The following is a 21,844-nucleotide window of genomic DNA, read 5'->3' as shown; positions in this document are numbered from 1 at the left end:
AGGTATAACACACCCTCAATAAATTATTTTTAAAGATTATCATCCACTATTATACTTTTAATTATTTCTAAACTATTCTTTTAGAAAATATAAAATAGTTAAGAATCTTATTAAAAGAAAAGGTAATATGAAAAAAAAAAAGTTTCAACAATTATCTTGAACTTTAAAACATTTTAATTTAATTTTTAAATTTGGGTATATCCACTCATCAGTAAGAATAAAATAAATGTTTTGTGCACCCACTCCGTTAAAAAATAATTATCGACTCTTTTAAAGTTTGAACACCTTTGACGAAATTTCTGGCTCCGCCACTGCTTGCTTAGTGAGGGCTATCTCTGTTGAGAATATCATTAACTAATAAAAGTATGCTCTCACACACACTTTAACATGGTATTAGAGCATATAGGGATCCTGAGATCGAATCTTATCGTCATCCAAATTAAAAAGAATTTCCACGTGCTTGGGAAAAAGAATCAGGATGTGGGTTTCCTTGTCATAAAAAAATGAATATTACCTCTATTTTATTTAATGTGTCTTAATTTAATTGAAAATCAAGTTTTAGAAATCGAGAGACTTTTGAATCATGTTTTCTTTAACTAAGGAGACTCTTGACTACCTTGACATTTGACAATTTGTGCAACAAAGAACGTTTCACAGCGCAAGGAGGTACCTTAGCATTTTAATCTTGCTAGCAAGTTCAGCGTATATTCTATCAAACTCATATATCAAAGTTCAATAAGCTGTTGCGGGTAAGGTTAGTAAAACATTTGTTTTAGGTCCCAAATAAATTTTAATAGTAATTTTATAATTTTAATTTTACTTAAAACATATTTAACATTATAAAAATAAGATCAAAAATTAAATTTAAAAGGAAAGAATTAAGAACTATCTACTTTTTATCTGAAATATTTTAAAACTCTAAATTAAACAATATAAATCTTCATATTAATAGCAGTCAGATCTATGAAACATGTGTGTCAAACCATCTACATATGTTGGATTTTTAAAATGTTGGTTAAATCTTTTTGCCTATCGTCAATTCACATCCTTAGAGAGCACAACACAAAGATGTGGGGAAGTCTTGTGGGGAAGTCGAATAAATTATGTTATTAATTTTAATAGATCTATTATCTTCACCGGTGCAAAACTTGGTGGCTGCCATGAGGTTCAAAATTGTCATTGTTACATAAACATGTGTGATTTAGAAAGAAATGCTATGAGTACTTCGGACTCACAACTGATGTGGATGTTGTGGTGTATTGATGAACCAAAGGAGCTACTTCCCAATAGGAGCTGTGATCACTCAACTCAATCTTTTATTCTCCGCCCCTATAGGGTTGTCATCACTCAACTCAACCTTTTACCCCTTAGCTCTTCATTTGACTGAAAAAAACTCTATTGACATTTTACCCTCCGCCCTATAGGGGTTGTCATCACTCAACTCAACCTTTTACCCTTAGCCCTTCATTTGATTGAAAAAAACTCTATTGAAAGAATAGTCAGTGATTGTTGGGCTCACAAATAGTTGTACCTACTTTTAGTTAAGAAGGACAATTATTAGAGATTGTGTGTTTGATTAAAGGAGGATAAACTCTTTAACTGTTGAGAACAAGTATCTTGTACCAACGGTGGAAAATCTATACACTAGGTCTTTTGCTCTTTATTTTAGGAAATTTATAGTGTTTTATTTTGGGGGGAAAATCTTAATATTAATAAATAAAAAATTTATAATAATATCCAAGATAATGTATTGCAAAAAAGGGCTAACCTCTTATTAATTATAATTGATTCTTACTTTTATAAATAATAATATTACTATATGAAGTTAAAAGCTTAATATGTTTTAAATACAAATATTCCTTCATTTCAGTAAAAACAAAAGGGAAATTTTAAAGTTAAATTATTTATAATTATAGTAAGGTGACATTTCTATAAATGTTAAACAAAAAGATTAATCACATCATGATTGAACAGAAAGAAAAGTTACATTAGAACGTGTGATGTACTATAAATGTAAAACAAGAAGATCAATCATTTAAGAAAGAAAAGTTGCGTTAGAAAGGGGTAGATAGAAAGAAAAGTTACATTACAAAGGAGGAAGGAGGGGTAGATAGAAAGAAAAATTACATTACAAAGGAGGAAGGAGGAAAGCAAGATTATCTAAAAAAAATTGGATCCAATTTAATGATAGTATATAGAGTTGAAATTAATATTTCAAATTTTGAAATTAATTAAAGTTATAATTATTAAGTCTTTACTTATTTGTAATAAATAAGAATTCCTTATGTTTTCTTTTTAAAAATAGATGTTTAAGGGTTAGAATGAGTGTATATTTATACAAATATTGAAATTGTATAGCTAACCCTTACTTCTTATGGTGGTCCTTGCCATTGAAAATTTGTTGATTTTTATATTAGGAGTGTCAAAATGAGCCTAAATATAAGTAACACGCCTAACAAGCCAAAAAATTTATGGGGGTAGGTTTAAGATAATTTGAATTGAGTTCAATCTCAACACATTTAAGTCTTAACTTATTTTAAAAGAAGGAAAAATTTCATAAATAGCTAAGATATGAAACATAATAGGCTTCCTTAGCTAGATTTTGCCTATTTACGTAGTGTAGCTATAGTTTTAATAGCTAAATAGATTCTCATTTGTATAATTCAGCTGATTTTAATTAACTATATAAATTGATTATTAAGTTTGTTTAATTAAGTGAGTGACAATTTCAGTTGTAAATATAGAAACAACCCTTAAATTCATGATTATTAAATCCAATTAGTTTTTTTTTAATCAAATATGACTTCTTCTTTGTCTTGCACCGCGTCTCCTTTGGACCTTCTTTGACTATAAATTGGATTTTCTAAATAAGCAACATTAATATAATTAGTTGTATAAGTTGTACCGAATATTAGATGCTATTATGGAAACTGTATATGTATATAGTTATATCATGTATATACAAAAAATCAGATATGTTTATATAAAATTTGGAATTGTATAACTATAACTATTGTATACTTTTATACATATGTTTTTTTTAAAATTATGTAACATATACAAACAAGGCATAAGGCAAACCAATTAAATACTCATATACAAAAGACCTAATGAATTTAACTGTATATTTTTACGAATATTGAAATTGTATAACTATAATTGATATACTGCATAAATGTTATTCTATACATATGTAGTTTAAACTTATGTAATTATATGCAAATAAGTCACAATACAACTCAGTTGACTGCTCATATACAACAACAAAAAATAACTAAGGCTGAAAAGAAGATTGCCTATGATCACAAGATGTGCCAACTTCTAGATGATTATACTTGGGTGCAGATTGATCTTCACCAAGGGTGACCTCAAGAAAGTGAGGGAGATTGTTCATCCATGGTTTGAATATATTTACTAGTTTACTGAGATATTCAAGTTTGTGACAAAACATGAAACAATTAAAAAAATATTATGAGGAATGAATAAAAAAATTTTAATTTTAATTTTAATTTGGGTGAATTATTAAAGAAAAAATGAGAGATTTTTGGAGATAGATTAGTGGGTGTGATCACACAGAGAGAGAGCGTGTGTTTTGATTTGTATAAAAGATGAAAAAGAAAGCTTACACATTTTGATACAAATTGTGGGACCCGCCGGCCGCCGTATATTCATTTTCTTTAACTATTACCATTTTTTATAATTAAGTTAATGAAGCGTAATTAACTACTATATGTTAGCTTAGTTATGTAATTTTCCTTTAAAAGAATCTCTGGCTGAGCTCAAAATAATCTTCAATTTCAACCTATTTTAAGACTCATTATTTGCATTGATGTAATGTATGTTCCTATATTGGAAGTATGAATTATTATCTATTTATATCTTTTAGGATTTATCTATCCATTTGTAATTACTTTTTTTAATTTTCTTGAGTTGAAATTGAAATTGTGGTTATAAAACTTAAATAATAATATGTTAAAAATATTGAGATTAAGCGGATCAAATTGGTCGGATCAAGACCCAAACCGTTTTTAGCCTATTTGATCTCAACTTATTTGAACCCAAAGTAAATTTAGACGGATTAGGACCCAACTCGATTTCTATTTCAACTCAACCTGCCTATTTGACACTCCTAATTCATATTATCACCGTCTTCAATGATAATTCATCTAAGTCAAAGAGTAAATGTGTGAATACAAAAAGGGGAAATATTCAAAATGTCAATATTTTAGCATTTAATAGGACCCCTTAACCACATTTTCAATATATAATAAAAATGTCAATATTTGAGTTTGTTATATATTTAATTATGTATTTTTATTTGAAAGAATACAATTATTCAATAGCATAATGGAGAAAATCAAGGGAAAAATATTTTAGAAAGGAACATATCAATTGAATTTCTCATCAGTTACAACTTCAAAGTAAAAAAAAAAAATGATAGTGGTTCCACTTTCATTGTTTCTCAAATTTCAAATATAGAATTTTCTCCCCATTGTTTCTCAAATTTCGTTTGGATTTTTTTCTGCGTAGAAAGAAAATATTGAAATAATCAAATAGGATTTCGTTGAAAAATAACATTGGAACAAAAATTCCAACTTGAACTTCGAGTATCTACTAGATAATCGATGAAATACAAAATTGAACAGGTATTTGTTACCTAGTTGGCATGATCCAAAAATGAACGTGATGACACTTGTCTATTTCCACCAAGACAAATCAGTCTCAACACAACGGAAACGAAAGAAATAAGGAAAGATAAAGTAAGAACAAGACAAATGCGGAAAACTTATTCATTCTAAACAATACTCCAAAATCTGGTTGTCACGTGTAAAAGCCACTGAAGTAAATACAGAATTCGAAAGATAAATACAAGTCTCAAATGTCTTTGCTTCTCAAATAGAACAAAGCATAAATAAAGAAAAAGAGGACCGCCGAGATGACCTCTCAAGTCCTTCAACGAGCCTCGAAGTCAGGAAAAGAAGAAGATCACACGGGTCCAGGCTCGAAACCTACACAAGTGTAGAAGCAAGGAGTGAGTACCACCTACGCATCAAGCAACCTAATAAAGTAGGCAACCTAGCTAAATCGAATACTCCTTTCTATCCCAACTGAACCTCCGCAACTACAACCTACATAGAAATCAGCCCAATCTAAGAGTTCTACAATAAACAAGTCTCAAGGCTCAAAGATCAAAGACCAACATTCACATTTCAACAATCGACAAGTATCATATCAATTAATTTCAAGTATAAGAATTTCAATCACAAATATCAAGTATTCAACCCACTTCTCAAATAACCAATTCAACACATCAAATAGCTCAATCACATGTAGGGGTGTTCACGGTTTGGTTTGGGTCGGTTATTGGTCAAAACCAAAATCAAATCAACTTAATCGGTTTTAAAATTATCAAAACCAAACCAAACATAATATACATTTATCGGTTTGGTTGTTTTCGATTTTGATTTGGTTCGGTTATTAACCATACATAAAAAAAAATAAACAATTCATTCAAAACGTGAAAAAAGTGACAACAATCCATTCAAACAAAAAAATAGTTAGAATGACTGGCATTACAGAACTTTCGATCATTGAATTTACTAAATAAAACTTCAAAATTCACTAGTTTGGCATAGAAGGAAGAGACAATGACATTTTTAGTCCCACAAAGAATTTTCATAGACACTCATATACATGAAACCAATAAGAAAAATGTTCTCACCTTGGACATTTTTTCTTTCATAAGTAAATTATAAAAATAAATTTTGATGAAACATATATAAAATCTTTAAAATTGTTTATGAATATAATATATTATATATGTATAATAATAAAATTTATGTATATAACTTGTTGGTTCGGTTCGGTTATTTCTTCGATTTTTTTCTAACAAAGCCATAACCAAACCAAATACTATCGGTTCTTAACAATCTAAAACCAAACCAAACCAAAACCCAAATTAAATCGGTTTGGATCGATTTTTATCCAAACCATGAACACCCCTAATCACATGCATCAAATAAGTCAAAATATGCACCAAGTAGATTGATCACAAAGGTCAGCAATGTTCCTAACCGAAACCGTTTTCCTGCAGCTTTCACATTAATCCCTTGCCGGAATCATTTTCGTTCAACATTTATATTACTAGCCGAAACCATTTTCCTTCGGCTTTTATCACAAAGTATCACTTGCCGGAATCATTTTTCTACGACATTTACATCACTAGCTAAAATCATTTCCCTTCGGCTTTTATCACAAAATATCACTTGTCGGAACCATTTTCATTTGGTACTTACATCACTAGACGGAACCATTTTCCTTCGGTTTTTATCACAAAATATCACTTGTCGGAACCATTTCCTTTCGACATTCACATCACTAGCCGAAACTATTTCCCTTCGACTTTTATCACAAAATATCACTTGTCAAAACCATTTCCCTTCGACATTTATATGCAAGAATAATATTTCAATATTTTGAGTACTTCTATTGACTCTTTTTCTCTTTATTGAAGAAGACCGAAGAGATTAACACTATAAGTCACTAAAGATAACAAATAAAAATATGATAGGTAAAATACGTAATTTTTTAAATGGAAAAGGGTCAAAACTACCCTTAAACTATATTTCAGCTAAAAAATACTCTTCCCGTCAAACTATTGGGCCACACCTACCCTTTTAGTTAACGAAAGTATCCATGTGTGTGTTAAATGCCACATGGATGCCACATGTGCACGCAAAACGGACCCCACCTCCACATAGACGACTACGGAAAAGGGTCAAAACTATCCCTAAACTATTCAAAATAGCTTAAATATACCCTTAAACTATATTTCGGCTCAAAAATACCCTTCCCGTCTAACTACTATACCACACTTGCCCTTTTATTTAACAGAAGCATTCATGTGTGCGCTAAAATGCCACATGGACTCCACATGTGCACGCCAAACACACCCCACCTCCACATAGACGACTTAAAGCCTCAATTTCACTCTTTTTCCCCTCATTTCATCCTTTCCTTAGTTGGGTATATCTATATGAATATACAATATACATTGACTCAATTCAATTTCATTTTATTTCAATACTAATATGTTGTACTTTGAAGATCACAACTTAAACAAAATTCAAATTAATTATGCTATTTAATCCTTAAATCATCTATATATTGAACCACAATATCTAAAACTTCCTTAACAATCATTTAGAGCATCTTCTGGATTAGGGACCACAAAAGCTCAAAACTTGAACAAAAATGGGTAATTGGTAAAAAAAAAATAATCTATAAAGACTTACTAAGTCTTCGTTGATGTAGTAGCAATCGAATGTGTCATCCCAGCCGTTCATCAAGTTTTCTTCATTAGCGAAATCACCGACGTTGATGTGGCAGAGCTCGGACACCATCGTCAGGGAAGCTGCCATAGTCGTATTCCTTGTGCCTGGAGTTCTGGTGATAAGTATATTAGGTCTCTTATGTCAGTTGCTATTTTGCGCCATAGCCGTGAGTTGAATCAACAAGAAAGCTTCGCTAAAATTTGTTTAAACAAGATTAATTTATTAAGAGAAATTAAAATAATAAATTAGTGTTAATTGATTAATTAAAATGAGTGTGTTTATATTATACCTTAGATCGTTTCTTTTATTGTATTTGAAATGGTCATCAAATTGCAATTTCTCTACTTCATTCGGTTATGTATACAAGTTCCACAAATGTTTTTTCTTTTTTTTGGTTCAATATATACTTTTCAGGATGAAATGAGGGAAAAAGAGTGAAATTGAGGCTTTAAGTCGTCTACGTGGAGGTGGGGTGTATTTGACGTGCACATGTGGAGTCCATGTGACATTTTAGCGCACACATATATGTTTTTGTTAAACAGAAGGGCAAGTGTGGTTCAATAGTTAGACGGGAAGGGCATTTTTGAGCTGAAATATAGTTTAAGGGTATATTTAAGCTATTCCGAATAGTTTAATGGTAGTTTTGACCCTTTTCCGTAGTTGTCTATGTGGAGGTGGGGTCTGTTTGGCGTGCACATGTGGCATCCATGTGGAGTCCATATGACATTTAACACACACATGGATACTTTCGTTAATTAGAAGGGTAGGTGTGACCCAATAGTTTGACGGGAAGGGTATTTTTGAGCAGTATATTTAAGTTATTTCGGATAGTTTAAAGGCAGTTTTGACCCTTTTTTGTTTTTTAAAAGTATGTGAATTAAAAATGAGACAAGTGAAGTTAGAGTAACTATAATTAAACTGATAATGTTTGAACATTTTATAATTCTTTTTGTGTGAAATGTTTTTCAAAAGTTGAATGTAAAATTTATAACTCTAATTTGCCAAATAAGAATATAAATTGAAGTAGTTTAATATAAAAACCGATCACTTTAATGCTTTCACATTTTACTTATTCTCGGGAACGGAAAATTGCTTCTTAAGCTAAACAAATTTCGTGTAAAATCAAGAATCTAAGATTTTTTTTTGGCTATATAAACAAAACATTTAATACAAATGGCATAATACGTTAAAAATCTTAAATTTGTCATTAAATTTTATTTAGACATTTGAATTGTCACTAATTTTAATTGGACACATAGAATAGTGAACACATGATAAGTATTTATATTAGATATATTCAATTAAAGTTATAAAGAAAAAAAAATTGTGCGTGACCTGAAGTGTTATTACGTACATAAGTTAACTATATAAAATATGTCATCTCTTTTTATCAGACACATCATCCTCAATTGAAATAATGAATGATGTTTTACGACTTATTAAGATTAATTTATATAATTAACAAATATAACATTTTTAAGTGATTAATTTATATAATTAACAAAGGTAACACATCATAAATGCTCAACTGAAATAATCCATAATTGAAGTATCTTAATGAAATTTATTAATAAATTTGAGAGGTTATTGACAGATTAAGTCAATATAAATTAATAAAATTGAAAGCTGTCGGTGATTCATGTCTTTAATTTGTTTAGTTTCCACATGCAAAGGGTCCCAATTTCTCTTTCATCCATAATTCATTCATATTCATATTTATTGTCGGTGGATAAATACTATACTCTATAAAAGTAGTATTATTTAACCATCACATTAATATATTCCAATAATTAACACCCTTTATCAACAGTAAACTTTCTCACTTTGAAGTAATATATCATAGTTAATTAATTACTATCGAGTCTCATCATTTATGAAAGTAATTGTTCTTAATCTTTTGATCCAATAAATCACAATCTCTTAAAATTTCAGATATATATTTATGTATATAATAATTAAAACATGATATACTTTTTGTAACTATCTAATGGACAATTAAGAATAAGTATAAACACATCTTATCATATGCTTTAGTCTTTACTATTCAATAGAAACAAATTATAATTTAAATGTCTACATAAAAATTAGCATGAGATGCAATCGTACAAAATTTTGAGATTTCAACTCATGTTCAAACTCCTACTTGGACAAAATGATACCTCGATGTGAAAGATTGGAAACAATCTATATTATCTAGTTAGAAGTCAGAACTCTTTATCAAAAAATGAAACAGTTCAATTGAAATATGATTTTTTTAATTTTTCATTTAGTATCCAATATTTATAGTGAAATCCGACTAAATTAGAATTTATATAGAGAAATTTCACGTTAGAGGTTAAGCGCTTCCTAACAAATACGACTCCTTACTAAATTTGAATTTGTACTTCCGTAACAAAAGCGATTCCATACATAAGGAAACTTAAACCCAAACCTCTTAACTAAAACTAAAAGAGTACTTAACACTCAATCACAATCCGTTAAATGGGATATAGACAGTTATCTAGTGAACTTTTTTAATGTAAGTTATAATAAAATTGTTTTACCATCCATTTGTTTAATAACTACCTTTCCGATCTACTTGTATCTGTTTTGTGTTCCCCTCTAGTGCTGTTGTTATCATCTCTTGGTAATTCTAAGCTGTCGGCCATGAGTGAGTAACAGCAACACACTCCTTCTCTTCCTTAAATTACTCTGCTTCATCTATCTTTGCTAACTCCTTATAAATATCAAACCAAATCAAGATTCTCAACCCAAGATCTTTCTGCTGCCCCTTTTACCAAATCAAAAATGAGCTTCAACCACTAATTTGCTATAGCAACTTTCTTTTCTTATATACCCATCTTATAAAGGTACCATTTTTCCTTCTTTATATGTAAATCTCTCCTTTTTGGTAAAAATGTCATCTTTATTCTTGCTTTTGTTACTACAATGCTCAAACTTTTGTTTTGTTGTGTACTGTTTGATTTGAGATGTCCATATGAGATTGATCTACCAATTTGAATGTTTTTGATACTTTATGATGTGTTTTTCTTGTAATGTTGGTGATTGTTGTAATTCAAGATTTCAAGCCATAGAAAAGGAAATATGTTTGTAATATTGTGTTGAGGTTTGTATATGTGGAGGTGAATTCAAGATCTAGAGTCAGTGGGTTCGGAATGAGTTTAATCTTATTATGTGTGTACATTTCTTTTGTTGTTTTGCTTATGTATACGTATTTGAGCCGAAAGGGATAGATTTTCAATTGAACCCATGGAATTTGCCTAGATCCGGTTCTTTGTATATTTTAAAATGCTTAGAGATTGGAAACTAAGATATGGAAAGCATTTGCTGGAAAATGTTGTTACTTGTTAGAGTTTTCTTTTGGAGTTGAGCAAGAGAGTGTTAAAAGCATCTGGAATTTAGCTAGGACAAAAGAGACAAAACACTAGGTGATTTCTTCACATTTGTTCCAGCCTTGGGGGATAGAGTTACCTGATGCTTGTTGTTGGTGGGAGGTGGAAAACAAAAACGACAATTGCAATCTTTTCACTTGTTTTATTAAAGAAAAAACAATATAGGAATATCTACTGGATGTGTCTGTGGTGGATACCTTGTTCTAAAGCCTCACTGTAGCACCATAGAATTATGTTTTTCTGAATTTTGCATGCATTAGGTCATGCATCTGCTTTCGTTGCTTTGATAAACAACTTAGTTTTTTTCTCCTGACATTGTTTTGATCCTAGATTCTGATGTAGTTTTACCATGCTCAGTTTTTTAACCTAGTTTGCTGGACTTTTTTACATTACTATGTTTGATTTTTCAATTTGTGTTTTCTCATAATTTTTAGGGACAGGAAAGATCCAATATTATGGCTGGGGGAAGTTACTCCCATTCTGGTGGGAGGAAATCATCTGATTTCTGTTCAAAACTCACTGTTGTGACTTTTCTCGGAATTTCTTGCGTTGGGATATGGATGTTGATATCATCATCATTCAGTATAACTCTTCAAAATTCAGAGATATCTTCGACGAATCTTTTGGGGCAGTATTCAGGCAGTACTGGTGATTTTCTAGTCAATGCAAAGAGAGGAGAAGATGAAACATTCCAGGGAGAAAAACGGTTCAGAAGGGGAAGGTCTTTAGAGGAGATTGGAGATGAAACGGGGTTGGATAGTTTCCAAAATGAGGAAAGGGAAGGAGAAAGCTCTAATTTAAGAAATGAAGAAGAAAATCAAGAAAATTCTGAATCCAGTTCATCAGGTGATGAATCTCAGTCTGGTGATGAGAGTTCAAATCGAGAGAGTGAGGAAGTAGATTCGAGAGAGAAAGACTCAACTTCAAGCGATGGCGAGTCAGATACTGGAGGTGAAGACTCAAATCCAGATACTTCTGAGACAACAGAGAAAGCAAAGAAAGGAAAGACGGAGAATGAGGTTTTTCCAGCTGCTGATCAATCAGAGATTTTGAAAGAAGCTACAACACAAAATGGGCCATGGTCAACTCAGGCTGCTGAGTCTGAAAAGGAGAATGAGTCACAGGGTTCTTCATCATCTACAGATGACAAGAAGGGAGATAAGTGGAAGCTATGCAAAACTGATGCTGGACCAGATTATATTCCCTGTCTGGATAATGTGCAAGCTATAAAGAAGCTCCAACACACTAGCCACTATGAACATCGTGAAAGGCATTGCCCTGTTGAAGCTTCAACTTGCCTTGTTCCTCTGCCTTCAGGATACAAGAAGTCAATTGGATGGCCTAGGAGCAGGGATCAGGTATATGTCGTTTCTTCTTATCCATAGGGTTTGCTTCTGATTAGTAATTTGATAAGCCAAGCAACCTTGCATTTTTTTGGTTGAACAGATATGGTACTCTAATGTTCCTCATGGAAAGCTAGCCCAGGTCAAGGGGCACCAAAACTGGGTCAAAGTAACTGGAGAGTACCTTACTTTCCCCGGTGGAGGTACTCAATTTAAGCAAGGCGCTCTTCATTACATTGATTTCCTCCAGAAGGCAAGTTTCTGCTTAAATTCCCATGCTACTTCATGCTATCTATAATTATTGTTTCGTAATCATGGTGTTTAATTTTTGCTCCATGCATCACAAATCGTTTAGTTTGTGGCTTTATGTTGAATTATATTGCAAAATGTACATCACCTTCTTTTAATACCAATTTACAGATTAAAGATAAAACAATTTGATTATGGTGATACTTCCACGGATTGCTAAACCCAATTATGTATTCTCTGATTTTACATGGGTACTAGGTGGCGTTAATTGGTGGTCTATCAACTTAACTTGAATAGCAAGATTTTGATTTGTTCTGTGTATAAGGCCTTAGAAAATAAGCTTCTGGAGACTTCAGAGCAATTTAGAGCAGCTTCCTTTCACAATGTCTAACGTGTTCTGTATATCAGTGATCAGTCAAGTGGCTTGAAATTTGTCACCACATCTTTCATTCTGAAGATTTATGTACATTGTACCTCTTCTCATTTTATGGTTTGCTGATATGGCTTGCCATGCAGACCCTGCCTCAAATTTCATGGGGCAAACAAACACGTGTTATTTTGGATGTTGGTTGTGGAGTGGCCAGCTTTGGAGGATACCTCTTTGAAAGAGATGTACTAGCAATGTCACTTGCCCCCAAGGATGAGCACGAAGCCCAAGTGCAATTTGCACTCGAAAGGGGTATCCCTGCTATATCAGCTGTTATGGGAACTAAAAGACTACCATTCCCTGGTAAAGTGTTTGATGCTGTCCATTGTGCACGGTGTAGAGTTCCATGGCATATTGAAGGTGAATTAAGATCTCTCTCTTTACAAGTTTTGCTTTGTTTGGGAATGTCAGCCGATGGTAAACTTCCTAGTGTATTGCAGGTGGCAAACTTCTCCTAGAATTGAATCGTGTCTTGCGGCCCGGTGGTCACTTCATTTGGTCTGCAACACCAGTCTATCGGAAGGATGAGGAAAATGTTGGAATTTGGGAAGGTAATTGTGGCTCTACCTAGTTTACGTTTCTCTTTTGCAAATGAAGTCATAAACTGATGGCTTCTCTTGATTGTCTTGCAGCCATGTCTGAACTAACTAAGTCAATGTGCTGGGAACTATTGGAAATTAATGAAGATAAACTAAATGAAGTAGGTGCAGCTATATTCAGAAAGCCAACTACAAATGATTGCTACCAGAGTAGAACACAAAATGACCCACCTATGTGTGAAGAAGCTGATGATCCAGATGCTGCCTGGTACGTATCTTTAATTTACTCGAGAATGGGCTTCTCTTAGCTAGTACAGTTTCTCAGCACAGTGCTGTATAACATTCGTAAATCCAAATAGTCTACTTGGAGACACAAGCGTATCAAGCTATATAAATATGGAATTAGGAAAAAATACAAATTTACATGTCTACGTTTTATAATACATTAACCAAAAGTAATATCTTGAGCATGTTTACCTGGTTTTGATTTCAGAAATCACTTCTAGGCCTGTGCTATCTAAATCAATTTGGATTAGAATGTCATACCAGATTAAATGTATCCATTTTAAGCTGAAATAATACTATGATAAAAAAAATTAGCTATCTGTCAAAATTCAATGTTCTTGGGGAGATGCCTGAGTCCTTTGATTATCAAAAGCATTTCTGGCCCCTGAGTTGAGAAGGCATGCAAGAAATTGTTATGCCCACTTAGCCACTAAATGACAGTATGGTGTTTGACTGTGTAAAGATATCCAGAAGACTTACATTTTATTGTGATCCTATTGCTTATTGTTTACTGGGTCTAAGCTTACACCTATCAGTATGTGTGTCAACACTCTGCTTGATCTGAAAAAGAAAAAGGGGATAACAAAACAACAGCAACAATAACAATAAACATACTGGGTGTGATCCCACAAGTGGGCCTGGTGAGGGTAGGATGTATGCGGACCTTATCCCTAACTTTGTGGGGGGTAGGGAGGCTGTTTGTGATAAACCAACAACATCCCCAGTGTAATCCACAAGTGGGGTCTAGGGAGGGTAGGATGTATGCAAACTTTACCTCTACCTTTGTGGGGTAGAGAGGTTGTTTCCGATAGACCCTCGGCTAAAAGAAAAGGGGATAATGGCTATGTTCATTTCGTCACATCATATCTTCCATTATTCATCTCCTGAACATTCGACTTGACAACAATTCTAACTCGTTATTTTTCTCAATTCAGGAATATAACACTTCAGGCATGTTTGCACAAAGCTCCAGCAGATGCATCTGCACGTGGAGCAAAGTGGCCAGCAAAATGGCCTTTGAGATCGGAGAAGCTTCCTTATTGGTTGAAAAGTTCTCAAGTTGGAGTTTATGGAAAAGCAGCCCCAGAAGACTTTGCTGCAGACTATGATCATTGGAAACATGTTGTGTCAAAATCATATTTAAATGATCTTGGCATTAACTGGTCTTCAGTAAGGAATGTCATGGATATGAAAGCTATTTATGGAGGGTAAGTTTTTATCACTAGTTATTTTCCTCATTATCTCTTAGCTACTCATTCTCATTCTCTCTATGATCATTGCCTTCTTTGAAGAGTAAACCAATAAATTCACAAAAAATCTTTAGCAATATTTAGAGTGATTTGATGCAATTAATTGATGATTGCTAGGTGAAGGTTCATCGACATGATTTTTGAATAACACATCTAACTCTAACACATCTAACTCAATTACATGTTTTTTTTTGTGTGTTCCAAAGAAAATTGTCTCAAAAGACTTGCAATCTTTCAGAATCAATACGAGCTTAACTATGAACAGAATACAAAATGATCCATATTGCCTATAGGCAATATATACCAACTAGTTGGAACCACACTTGCATTAAATCCTTTATTTGTTAGGGGTCCTTTTATTCTCCTTAGATCCGTACATCCATGTAGGGATAGTGTGTGATTTAGATAAACTTTCTAGACAGAACCCCTAATTTGTCTTAGGTTTAAAGTGTAATTGATTGGTTGATTGGTATCAGTTCATATTAGGTGCACGTATTACAGACATTTATACTGAGTCCACCTGTTTCGGTCATTTCGTAGTACTTATTGCATCTTTCTATCACTAGTAACAAGTTCATGCTCTTGATAAATATCTTTTCTTTTGATGATACAGATTTGCTGCAGCACTGAAAGACTTGAAAGTCTGGGTTATGAATGTAGTTCCAATTGACTCACCCGACACACTTCCAATTATATATGACCGTGGCTTGTTTGGCATTTACCACGACTGGTGTGAATCCTTCAGCACATACCCCAGATCTTATGATCTTCTTCATGCAGATCATCTTTTCTCCGATATCAAGAAAAGGTTAATCCTACTGCACCCCTTATGTTAGCTTACTGGCAACAAAATTTTGCTTAGTTATGTAACTCGTGTTCCTACTTTTGCCAACAGGTGCACGATAGAATCAGTATTTGCAGAAGTTGACAGGATTCTGAGGCCAGAAGGAAAGTTGATTGTGCGGGACAATGCTGAAACTATTCTTGAAATTGAGAATATGGCTAGGTCAGTAAAATGGAAAGTGAAAATGTCTTACTCAAAGGACGGTGAAGGATTACTATTTGTTCAAAAATCATTTTGGCGTCCAAATCAAGAACAGATAGTCAAGTCAGCCATTGCATAAGCAGAGGAGAAAATTTTCCACAATTAGATACAAATCTGATGTTCTTTTTATAGTTTAGTTCACTTCCACTAAATTACTAGAGAATACCATCATGATATAGCGATCATACGGTATGTATGATTTATTGTTTTATGTACTGAGTTTTCATTAAGTTGGCCATTCTCTGTATAATTATCTCAACGTTGTGTTTCATCAAATGGAGAAAGTATACAGTACTGCATTTTGTGAACTCCAACAGCCCAGTACATGTTATGTTTCTTCGGTCATGTCAATGCAGCTATTAGAAAGAAGTTGAAACTATAGCATGAGAAGTGTTAACCTATGTCAAAGGTGCTACATTTGCAATGTCATCATACAATAGTTCTGTATAACATAGTTATAATCCTATTTATTTCATCATTTACATTGCCTTAACTTCTGTAATGTAGATAAGTTTGCTTTTCAGTAAGAAAAAGAAAAGAAAGAAGAGTCATGTTATCAGTTGCAGAGTTTGGGTTTGAGGAAAAGATAATGGTCACTAACTTCATATTGTTATGTTATTGTTTTGGTTGCCTGTTTCTAAGGATTATGACATATATATTGGGTCTGTTATCCTAGGAAATGGGTGATTGATGAGTGTGTCACTCACTCAGTATTGGTGCGGGTGAATGAAGTAGAGGCTCGCATTTAGAGTCTTGTGTGATAGGAAGGTGCTATCAAAACTTAAAAGCAACTTCTACAGTGTAGTGGTTATACCAACTATTATGTATGAAGATGAGTGTTGACTAGTCAAGAATTCTCATGATCAGAAAATAATAGTTGCCGAAATGAGGATGTTGCGATGGATGTGTGGCATACTAAGAGAGATAGGATTAGGAATGTCGAATATTCGGGACAAGATGAAAGTGACTTCGATTAAGGACAAGATGCGAGAAGCAAAATTGAGATGATTCGGATGTGAAGAAGAGATGCACGATTTCCCTAGTGTAGTCTACAAAGGTACAAGAGGTTGACTATGTATACTTTCAGAAGAGATAGGCTAAAAAAATATTAGAGAGATGTGATTAGACAAGATTTGGTGTAGTACCGAGGACAACCTCACATAGGAAATTGTGAAATTCAATATAGTATGGGACTGAGGAATGATAATATTGGTGGCTTTTGCCAAATCAGACTCGAACCAATGACTAATATACAAAGAACGGGAAAAATAATTTACAGTTAGTAGTTAATACCAAACTCTTAAACATTTTTTATGTGAACTTTATAACATAAAAAGAGTTGGATAATTAAAAAGTAGCAAAGGGGAAACATGCGCAGCCATTATTATTATCTTAATATATCATTTGAATCTTTTGATGATCCAAATTTGTCAATGAACATAGACCACAATTGTGGCTTTCAATTTTGGCCCACCACTTGGGGATAGGTTCAAACTTCCACCTCTTTCCAACTCACTTGTCTAGAAAAAGGCCTCTCAATTATTTAACTCCGTACAAATATCCTACTTCCGTGAAGACGAATTCAGAATTTAAATTTTTAAGGTTTAACCTGTATAGAGAAATGAAGATGATAAAGAACAAGAACTATGATGCATTAGGAGTGATTAAAAAATGATTGGATTTCACAATTTGAAAAATGATGAGAATTTGTATTCCTAGACATGACACTGCTAAAGTAAGAGGGACTGAAAAAAAGAAACACATTCTATTGCTTTATGGAAATAGATAACTATGCTTCAATACAAAGGAGCTATAGCCAGGAACCCTGTTTACAATTATTTAATTCTTCTGTCCCGATTTATATGACAGTTTTAATTTTTAGTCAATTAAAAAAATATGATACTTTTTATGGAGTAGTTAAAAATAATTTAAGGGTATATTTGGTACGAAGGAGGAATAAGTGGTTTTCGAATTTGGTACGTATTAATGAAGAAAAACGTAACATTGTCCTAAATGCATTTGTATATAATCTAGATAAATACTAAGAGTTCGAGATGGGGTAGAGGCCAGTGGGAATAAGGGCCATGGGGGAGGAGTGTGTTGATGAGATGTCAGATGCTACTTGTGGAACTTGTGTTTCCTATTTCTATTAGAAAAATCATTTTCTCATTTTAATGATTTTATTTCCTAGTGATTTGACCAATATATCAATAACTTATTTTAAACCATAAATTTCAAAATACTTTTTCTCTTTTTCAAATTTTGTATTCAGTTACAACACATCACATAAATCAAAACAGCTAGATATTATATTATGTATTGCTTCAACAAAAAGAAGCTTGTCCTATGATGAAAGCAAAGAGTTACATAATTTTTTTATAATTTAGACAAATATATAGAAGCTGCCCTATGCAGAAACAAAGGGTTGCTCTAATTATTAACTTCAAGTATATGATTGAACCGCACGTACACTACCGACTGTCATTATCTCTAAATGCTTGTTTAACAATTCCCTTTTGTTGTCTACAAAAGTGTTTGCTTAATACTTCATTTTGGGATTTAATTTCTTCAATAATTGTTACCCTTTTTCTTATATGGAATTATGTATGTCTTCATAGCTATACTTTTTTTATATATAATTTTAAATGCACACGTCTCATGTTTCCATGATTAATATTGATGAATCTACACTAATGCTTAGTTGATCATGAGCTCATATAATTTGCACCTAGGAATTCATTATCTATTAGATATGCATTGAGAAAAAATAACCTTATATATACAGTGTGATGTGATTTTTTGGTGACAGAAATTCAGATGAACCCTTCTGGTCCTCTATCTCGCCCTCCGAACCTCACACCTATTGTATTTGTTTTGTATTAGACTTAAAAGGTGCAATGGTGTTTTGAAAACATAAATTAATGAATTCCGTCATGAAACCATCACAATTTTGTAACGTATTTATCCATCACAAATTTGTATTTTTCTTGCAGTATAAGATATTCGTATTATATTCCATCACTACAACAAAAAATTTTAAGTGGTAATAAATATGCACATTAATAAAGAGTGTTAAAATATTTATCGACATTAGTTAATTTTCATTAGATCCAATATCGCTATAAACTTTAATGATATTTACAAAGAGTACTACTCATTACCACTAAAAATATATCTTTGGCTACATATATTAAGCTATCACTATTAATTAGTTGTCGATAAAGATCATGGCTAATTTTGATTTACTCATTAGTGTATTTTAAAAATTCACAAGAAACATTGAAGCAACCATATGCATGTCATACTCATTTAACAGAGTTGGACCAAACAAATTAAAATGCTGAATATTCATTTGATTTAGTATTATTATTTTATTATTATCTTATAAGTGGGCAGTGGCTATACTGATTGTTTTATTTTACTTTAGATAGGCTGACAACAAAGATTTGTTCCCTCATTGTCCCCTAATATTATAAAACATTATTTTAGGACCACAATAACAAAACAACATTCCATAACTTCCTCTTTAAACTATACTATATATCTTTATGTGCTCTTTTTTTCTACTTTATATTAAAAAATATTATTATATAGTAACAACAACATTAGCTGCAGAAACATTGTTGAATTCTTAAATTAAATGTTGTCTGCCATTGACTTAACTTTACTCTAACAAACAAGTTGGCAAACTTCTCACATTCCTCAACATGTCTCTTATCACAAACCATCAAAAACCCAATGTAAACCTCAACTCTTTACAAATCTTGAATCAACAATCTTTGTCTCTCTACATACACAAACCAAAAAAAACAATCTTGATATTTTGATTATGTTAGGTTCTTGGAAGCATTGTCTGGTTTTTATTCTATTTTTTAGCATTGTTGTTTCAGAAGGATCAAGATTGCCTAAGGCTTCTACTACTTGGGAACAAATGTTGCCTAAGAAATTGCCTTCCCCTTCTTCAGCACCATCTAAAGGCACAAACTCTGTCACTACTTCTTCTACAACGACGAAAATAAATCGAAAACTGTCTTCTGATGATGGGAGAGTGTAAGAATTGGAGTAGCATTAGATCAAATTGAACATGTATACATATGAAAATTCATAAAAAGTTGCTCGTTTTGACGGAGAAGTTCATGTCAATTTGTGTAACTTTTAGAGAGATATAATTGTTTCTGCTTGAAGATCATCGAAAGCTAAAGAGTTTATGAATGCCTTTATAAAGAATTTGAGGCTAACTCAGATATGGAGAGTTTGGCCTGTGATGATGTTGAAGCATATTGTCTATAGATTATATGATGAACATAACAAATTACAGAGTAAATTAGTTTTGCAGATATCATGTAATAAAACATTTTTGTCTTGTTCATTAATGAAATTCAAAGATAAATTATCATTGATTTGGCACAACATAACTTTAATATCCTTCACTGATTGTTCTTTTAACTTTAATTTGATGAATTTATATGTACACCATGAATTCAATATTGATGTTACTATTAATATATTGGAATGTGTATATATTAAAAGAAAGAAGTCAATTAAGACATGTTGTATTGGCTAAATTATTTGCAGCACTTCGATTCAAGTTTCCGTTGTAGGATTGAGTGAGGTGACTAGTCCTCTGTTAAATATTTGTGAGGATCCTTTTATTTTTGGGCAACATTCAAAGCATACTACTATAGGTGCTAATTACTCAACACATCGATAGTTTTAATAATTATATATTTTGTCCGAATCACTTTTAGATGTACTGTATTTGCCTCTAGATACAATGTATTTGCCTCTAGATACACCATATCTAGCGAATGTATCTCGCTAACCTCTCTCCTTACCCGTTCCTCTACTTCTCCCTATTTGTGTTTCACAATTTCATGTATTTGTGTATAGAGTATTAAATGCGGGCTAATTTCAAATATATACAATAAAGTAATTGGTTTACAACAAATATATAACCATGTTTTAATTACAAAAAACATAGCCAAAAGTCATAGGAAGTATACTCTTACTATACAATATAGTTTGTTAGAAATCATAAAAAGTATACATTGACTATACAATATAACTTACTTATACATGAGTTATACACTGACTAAACATTACAATACACTCAAAAAGTTGAATACAACATAACTATACATGAAATATACGTTGATTATACATGAAATATACACGGACAAAATCAATTTCGCTCAACTCTAAATCACCTCTAAATAGTCCCAAAATTTAGACATCAAATCCTCTTAATATTTTGTATCTTTTGATATATAATTTGCTCAAAACGATTCATATCAATATATTGTTTTTTTTTTTATTTATTTAAAAAATAGCCGAAGAAGAAAAAGAATGAGGAAGCAAAACAACAAGAAGAAAAAGAATGAAGACGAAGAAGCAGCAACAACCATTAATAGCAAAGTTGACAGGACAGAGACATTCAGTCGCGGAGCCACCTTATAGTCTGGGGTTCATTCGAATCCTTTTCGGCGGAAAATTATATTATTTATAGATGTTTAAAATAATTATTTAGATATATATATATAGAAGATGTCGAACTCCCTTCGGCTACTTCATGTATCTATTTCTTTAGATTTTGAACCCCGTTATTGAAAATTCTAAAAAATAATGTTTAAACCAAAATAACGGCTAGTGTGATGTTTAAACCAAAATAGCGGGGAAAAAGATGTTCCTTTTAGCAAGGGATTTGGTCTCTCTAGCTAAATTCATTGGAGAATAATGTCTCATCCTTGCTAAAGATTAGCAAGGCTTTTTGAACGTAGACACAATTTACAGAGGCTACTAGAAGAGAAGAAAGAAGAATTTCATTTATGAGCTCAAAGGGCTAATTTGTACAATGATAGGAACGTGTATTTATAGTTGTTTATGTAACTACCTATTGGGAGAATTAGTTATAACAACTTTTAAGAGAAAAGACTATACTACCCTTAATCATCCTAACCACCTTTTAACTACTTAACAACCA

The 21,844-nt window shown here is 32.2% G+C and overlaps 1 protein-coding gene across 1 annotated transcript; it reads left to right on the top strand.

The window, feature by feature from the left end:
• Positions 1 to 9,994: 9,994 nt before the first annotated feature.
• LOC125854217 (probable methyltransferase PMT24) lies at positions 9,995 to 16,262 on the top strand. The gene is made up of 9 exons (XM_049533696.1): positions 9,995 to 10,183; positions 11,161 to 12,084; positions 12,173 to 12,322; positions 12,835 to 13,105; positions 13,186 to 13,296; positions 13,378 to 13,552; positions 14,505 to 14,777; positions 15,433 to 15,627; positions 15,715 to 16,262. The coding sequence occupies exons 2-9, from the start codon at positions 11,182 to 11,184 to the stop codon at positions 15,941 to 15,943; spliced, it is 2,307 nt and encodes a 768-aa protein (XP_049389653.1). The 5' UTR covers positions 9,995 to 10,183; positions 11,161 to 11,181; the 3' UTR covers positions 15,944 to 16,262.
• Positions 16,263 to 21,844: the final 5,582 nt, after the last annotated feature.

Source organism: Solanum stenotomum, chromosome 2 (assembly GCF_019186545.1).
Source record: "Solanum stenotomum isolate F172 chromosome 2, ASM1918654v1, whole genome shotgun sequence".
Lineage (NCBI taxonomy): Eukaryota > Viridiplantae > Streptophyta > Magnoliopsida > Solanales > Solanaceae > Solanum > Solanum stenotomum.
The sequence above is the reverse complement of the archived record's forward strand: the minus strand, read 5'-3'. Positions and strand labels throughout refer to the sequence as shown.

What these genes read in the sequence shown, in the direction of transcription:
- LOC125854217 (XM_049533696.1), top strand. Translation starts at nt 11,182, where the DNA reads ATGGCTGGGGGAAGTTACTCCCATTCTGGTGGGAGGAAATCATCTGAT. An exon ending in ACATTGATTTCCTCCAGAAG is followed by an intron (nt 12,323 to 12,834) that starts GCAAGTTTCTGC and finishes CTTGCCATGCAG; the next exon opens with ACCCTGCCTCAAATTTCATG. An exon ending in AAATGTTGGAATTTGGGAAG is followed by an intron (nt 13,297 to 13,377) that starts GTAATTGTGGCT and finishes ATTGTCTTGCAG; the next exon opens with CCATGTCTGAACTAACTAAG.